The sequence below is a fragment of the Nematolebias whitei genome, chromosome 4, assembly GCF_014905685.2.
Source record: "Nematolebias whitei isolate Nwh7 chromosome 4, NemWhi1, whole genome shotgun sequence".
In the NCBI taxonomy this organism is placed as follows: domain Eukaryota; kingdom Metazoa; phylum Chordata; class Actinopteri; order Cyprinodontiformes; family Rivulidae; genus Nematolebias; species Nematolebias whitei.
This window is the reverse complement of record NC_056501.1, coordinates 24070734-24077454: the sequence shown is the minus strand read 5'-3', so window position 1 is coordinate 24077454 and position 6721 is coordinate 24070734. Positions and strand designations below refer to the sequence as shown.

Below are 6721 nucleotides of genomic sequence, written 5' to 3'. Positions count from 1 at the left end.
GTGGTAGTAGCTGAGAGTCACCCCCATCACATACGCAGAGCTTTAATGGGTCGCATGGGATTTTGCAACATTGCATTAGGTTGTGCATATCAATATTTAAAATTTTTTTTTTTTAGATTTGACCAAAGCAGCCATATTTTGGTTATTATTTCAACATAGAAAAATTATTTATAGGCCTACTTAGTCATAAAGGCAATTTCAATTCAATTCAGTTTATTTATATAGCGCCAAGTCACAACAGAACTCGTCTCAGGTCCCTGAACAGAAACATTCACATACTGTATATAAAGTAAGTTAACACTGTTTTGCTGAGGAGCAGACTGGTTTGAGTTTAACTCCAGTGCAAACACTCATCTTGTGTAAATAATGAATCTTCTTGATACACAAAAGTTAGTCATGGAATTCCTCAGGGTTCAGTGCTTGGACCAATACTCTTTACCTTATACATGCCAACAAAATAGAAGAGATGGTCTCAACTCTGCATCCTCTTCTTCCCATCACCATCTTTCCACCCTGCCCTGTGTAATTAGACCATTGAGATGGTAATGGGAACAATTTCATTAACCACAGCGTTCCACGTTTCCGTGTAAGATTTTTGCTTACATCATTTGATGATGGTGAACAGCCCCATTTGGTTGGACCACTGCAGCACACTGACTTCCAAAACAATGGCAAAACGATACCTAAGAGGTCTTTTCCCCTCTTTTAAGACATTTACTGATGCAATGAGCATCAGTTAAACATAAACAAATACATAGATACATTTTAAAAAGTAGAAAAAATGACTTAGTTATTAATGTTGACCAGCTGTGTGGCCATATTGAGTAAGACTGACTTAAGGTATTCAGCTAGATGTACATTCAGGGATGACTTTCTTAAGTTGACGGAGATTACAACTGAGAGGTACCACTCATGTTTCTGTATGTGTGTGGAAGTGTGTGTGGGGGGGTGGGATGGGTATTTCACTCCTGGGAGTAAGATATCTGAGTGCAAAAGTACCTATGAAGGCAACTTGATGTTAAAACTGATGTGACGTGACACGTAACCTTGTTCTTACATGAACTGGTTAAAATGCTCTCCGCTGCTACATAACACATGAATTACCTCACAACACCAGACAGATGGTTTGTGCTAAATTAGCTTTTTCTTTCTCTTTTCCTCTTTTCAGAGGGGGCATTAGTGTTGACGTGTAGGAGGGCGAGGGGAGGCAGATGCTTCCTGCTTTGTAGTGTTTCCATGTCACTGGCGTAATTAGGAACTCGCAGACCTCTGCTCTGTGGAGACACGTGCTCCCATGTGTGTGTTAAACTTCCAAGAGTGTATTTTATTTGTGTGTGTGTGTGTGTGTGGACTCACAGCTGCGCCACTGTGAAGTTGGCTCGCCAACCAAGCCAAACCCAGTCAGAGTTGACTGGGTGAGAGTCTGACAGAGACGCGTCACGCCACTCCCCTGTTACACACATATGTGATGGAAAAACACGCTAAGCTGGCCCGGGATGGAGGAACCCCATTGTGTCATGCGTACGCACGGACAAAATAGGAAAATACTCATTTTAAATGATGATCAATGAATGGAGAAGATAATGCATAACATTCTCAAAAATAAAATGTATGTTCTGTTTATTAAAGTTCTATAACGCTGTTTGACATTATCACCATAGATTTGTCTTTGTTCAGAAACGAATGCTCAATTAAGATTTTTTTAATGGTTTGGCAATCGGTTGTGAAAATGACGACATTTGCTAACATAAGGAAGTGGAAAGCATCCTACCTGCATGCCATCTGTGCAAAAAAACTGTCCATCTCACAGTACTGCACACGTGCACATGAAACATATGTCTGTGGCCTATTTTGCATAATGAATGTGGTCAAATTAACAGTCAAGCTCACAAAAATGTAAATGTAAGAGCTACTATAGCTGACCTTTGACCTTTCTGCAAATGCTGAACAAGCAAGCCAAAAGTCAAAACTTATTAAGATTCTTGCATCGTTGAGGTGTGTGGAAACTTGAGAACATTACTTTAGCTTCTTGGATGATCTCAGTTTGGAGAACTAGAGAAGAGTTTTATCGGACTGAGAAGCTAACGGCTAGACAAACGGGGGCTAAGGCCAAAGTGGATTGCTGCCATTGCTGCCTGCAAGGAATGGTGGCGCAGAGATTAGAGAAGGTGGGCCTGTGATTGGAAGATCGTTGATTCAACTCCCGGTGCCGACAACATCAAAATGTGGGTGGGATAGGTGAAGCACCCACACCTGCCTTTAGCCAGACTCAACCCCCACCATCTGCTCCCCCGGGCGCCCTAGAGAGCAGCTCTCTGCTCCGCACAGAGGGCTGTGGTAGCTCGGTGGTCTGTGATTGTGTCAGGAAGGACATCCGGTGTAAAAATAATTGCCAAGTCTTTGTGCGACTGAGTTCACTGTGGTGACCCCTGAAGAAGGGAGCAGCCGAAAGTAGAAAAAATAAATAAAATAAAATAATAAAATTTTTAAAAAATCCAAATGATCTATTTTAGAAATCTTTACATAACCGTCTATTTGAATTGACACAAATATTTAGAAAAAACTCAGTTTATTTTTTTGGAAAGCTAGCTAGTATTCTGGTGCAGCTTGGAGCACTTCCTCTAGGAATATTATATTTTATTGGATTCCTTATGTAATATGAAACTGTTATTTAAAGGTTTATAAAATAGTGTTTGCATGAACCACTATAATATTTTGAAGAAAGGACTTGTTTTAAGATGGCAGAAATCCACTTTTGATCTTAGTCCCACTAGACTTAGCTCCTGTTAGCTAGGTCAAAATGAAGCTGTTTCTTGTTCAAAGAGCAGTTTTCAACAGATAAGATATTAATTATTCATAAACCTTCCACAGATGTCCACTTCATGAGATCTGAACTACATTCTTAATAACAATAAATCTCTTTGCTTTATTACAACAACACAAATCTAAACAAACGTTAACATTTCTGCCTCTTTTTAGAGCTGGTTTAAGGATCTGTGGTGTGTTCAAGCAGATTCTTGTTGTTTTCTTTGAACGGTTCAAGAGTTTGAATGTCTTTAAGCTTTATAGCGCCAGTTTCCTGCGCTGGAAATATTTGACTGTTACATATTTTGTTTGCTTTTGTCCTGTAACAATAGGACTCAATGATAGGAGTGCTATTTACTTATCATCCATCCATCATCTTTACCCACTTCTTCCTTTTTGGATCACGGGGGTCACTGGTTCCCATATCCAGCTATCACTGTGCAAAAGTTGTGGGGGACACCCTGGACAGGTCACAAGTCCATCACAATGACACATAGAGAGAAATGAGACAAACAACCATTCACAGTTTAAAAATAAAACAAAATTAAATTTCACATCAGCTTATAAACTGTCATAAACAAGTTACGATTACTGAGTCTTTGTGCTACAATGTAAAAAATAATCAGCTGAGCCACTTTAGAAGTGGCACATATTTCTATAAGTGCCATGTCCCTTTTCCCTCAGCTCCAGAGACAGGAATGCAAACGCACCAGTCAAAGCAAAAAGGGCGGTCTTAGAAGAGGTGTGCTGTCACCTGTTTTAACACAGGCCTCACACACTTTGAGAGCATCAGTGCCGGAGACAACAACTCTGAGAGAGGCGCTTCTCTTGTGAGGATGGAAACTTGGTAACAGAAAGGTACGGCAAAACGTCAGGAGACGGTAGAGCCATGACTTGGAGGAGCCCTCTGGCCCTGGTGAGGGATGCTCTGCAAGGTCAGAGGGCACGGGAGAAGGAACTCCGTAGCTTGGTGTCCAACCTGCCTTGTGAGGGACTGGGGAAAGCACAGCAACCCAATCGCTTCTTCTCATCCAACGCCATCAAAACCACCAAATACTCGCTTCTGTTTTTCATTCCCATGAACCTGTTTGAGCAGTTTCACCGTCTGGCTAACATCTACTTCGTGGGCCTGGCGATTCTGAACTTTATCCCCGTGGTGAACGCCTTCCAGCCAGAGGTAGCGCTGATCCCCATCTGTGTCATCCTGGCGCTGACGGCCCTGAAGGACGCCTGGGAGGACTTTAGGAGGTACCAGTCGGACAGGAAGGTCAACAACATGCCGTGTTCCATCTACAGCAGGTATTTCACCCGGAGAATACAGATCCCGTGGTCTGTGCTGTTCATCCATGACACAACATGAAATGACACACACGCATCTGTTAGTGGTTTTAATCTTCCTGCTGGGAGCAGATCTGTGCAGTTGAGTACGTTTGTGTAGATTACCTCCTCTGCCTCCCAGCCTCCTTTGGGAGTTTATGATTTAGAGAATGTGTGGGAGATTATTCCTCTTTTGAAGAGCAACACAACAACATCTCTCGTCATCATGTTGCGCACATTTGATGAAATTCTCATCTGGGCGTTGCGTCAGCGGAGGCAGGTTAGCTGTGTGCTATTTTTGAATTACTGGTGAAAAATGAATAATTCAAAAATGAGGAGAGAGGGTTTCGTTTGCAGGCCTCGTTTTCTGCTGAGGTTTGGGAGCACAGTGGAGCAATACATGACGGAGAGGATGCAGAATTTCTGTGGACGTTTTCAACGAAGACACCTGAAGTTTAGGAAACAGCTGGAGTGCTCATGTTTACACAGCAGGTGACCTGAAGCGTGCTGACCCAGAATTTAAAACACTGACTGGTATCAGACATTAGTCACCTCTGCATCGTGCAGTCGCAGAGTGAGCAGGATCCAGAGCGTCTCCTGTGTGTGGAGGTGCTGAACCTCCATTTAAGGCTTGTTAAAAAAAACATAAATGTTCTGCTGCAGAGCCCTGGAAGTAAAACACAGGCCTGACAGATTTAGACAAGCTAAATTAAAAACAATTGTAGAAACAGGGCTCTGCCATGGAATGCAGTCAGGTGAGAGAAACTTGGACTTGATTCATCACATCTCCAGATTTCCTCTTCATCTCTTTGTTTACACAGAGGTGTGAAGAGGGTTTGAACGTATCGTATCTCGTGGGTCATCTTCAGGTTGTTACGTCTGTAAGAAACGCTCGTGAAACTGCAGCACGCTGACTGCTAACCACAATGTTTGACTAGAAAGTCCCGCTCTTGTGTTAAACTTGTCTCACTGTATTGTCTGCTCACAGTGGACCTTTAAAAACCAGTCACCACACCTCACTGGCTTTATCTGCGTGAATGGCCATTAAACACCTGCCTACACGTCACGCACGCCTAGTATCAATTAATTACATTATAATGAGAATCACTTTGCTTCTGTTAAATGATATACACTGTTGGGGATTTTTTTTTTTCAACTAAAACTTCTGCTATTTAACAATCTATTAAGTATCTTAAGTTCGAGTTTGGCTTTTATAAAAATGTACATTTATGTGATTTTATTGGTTAGACAGTTAATAAACTACATTGCAGCAGAACTGTGTAGCTTATTGCTACACTAAAACACAACTTGTAGAAATAAAATAAATTAAATTAAATTAAAAATGTTGGGAAATTTTCCATACATGGTTTTTATTAAAGATGAAGCAATTATGTTGCTATAATTGAATATAGCTCAACTTGGTCAACATGATCTTTTTTCTTTCTTGTGTATGAATCTGGTTTATTTTATTTGGATGGGTCAAACTATTTTTTATTGGTAAATGTTTATTTTTTCTGTAACTATATGTCACTTATTTTTTTATAATTGTGTTATAAAACAGACAACTTAATGGAACAAAAGACAATTTTGCTCTATGATCAAGCCCTTTGCGTTATTTGGGTCAGTCCAGCTGAATGAATGAAAGCAAATCAAACTGAAATCATACTGATAATAAAACTATAAAAACATTACAAACAAATCTGGTTAAATTGACAGCCAACATTAGAAACATTTTTATTCAAAAATAAATTATTATGTTTACCAAAGTCAACTAAAATGGCAAATTCTTTGTGGGAGAAATTAATATAATTTAAATAAATAAATAAATTAAGGCCAACATTTATATTTTTTAAATGTTCATTAAACAAAAATGTTTTTTTTTTCACGTATAAACACGTATACGTAATTTTAAACCTCAACATAGTGTGTTTCTGTTAGGCAAACATATTTCTATTTCATATTTCTGTATGTTAATCAAGCATATAGCTTGTTTTTTTTCATTTATCTTTTGTGAATCCATACCAAGAAAGCAAACTAACTAACTAAAAAAATCAAATACCCTGAAGCCTGTGTTTCTCTGAGCAGTGTCTGAAGACACAAAACTGTAAAAACAAAATAAAAATATTAATTTTGAATCACTCTGATTTAAGCACCTTTTGGGCCAGTATTAACTGTGAAATTGCAACATATTGCATCATGCAACTTGTTTTGTTATACAAATCTAAAATGTCTTATTTAAGTCCCATTGAGTGCACAGCTTTGTCGCATTCCTGGGATGCCCATTTGTTGTTTCTCCGGCCAGTCACAATTTAGTCTCAATCGTAAGTTTCAACTACCCCTGAAGTTGTGTCACGACTTCTGAAGACTATTTGTTTTGTACATTCTTTGAACATATTTAAAGCTCCAGACACATGAGGTCCTGCAACCTGAGTGTGAAAACTGAGAACCTTCAAAAACATTTTGAAACACCTTGAAAACTCACTCCCAAATATTCTCAATGAATCAGAACATCCTTGTAAAAGTGTTTAATAATCTCAGTGATTTTCTTTCCTACTACAATAAAGGTTAAATGTTTATATATATATATATATATATATAT

The 6721-nt window shown here is 39.3% G+C and overlaps 1 protein-coding gene across 1 annotated transcript in view; it reads left to right on the top strand.

The window, feature by feature from the left end:
- The first annotated feature begins 3586 nt into the window (after positions 1 to 3586).
- Positions 3587 to 6721, top strand: part of atp10b (ATPase phospholipid transporting 10B) — a 27798-nt gene continuing 24663 nt past the window's right edge. The window contains exon 1 of the mRNA XM_037675065.1: positions 3587 to 4104. Coding sequence (XP_037530993.1) covers positions 3695 to 4104 — 410 coding nt within the window. The 5' untranslated portion in view covers positions 3587 to 3694. The remainder of the gene's footprint in view (positions 4105 to 6721) is intronic.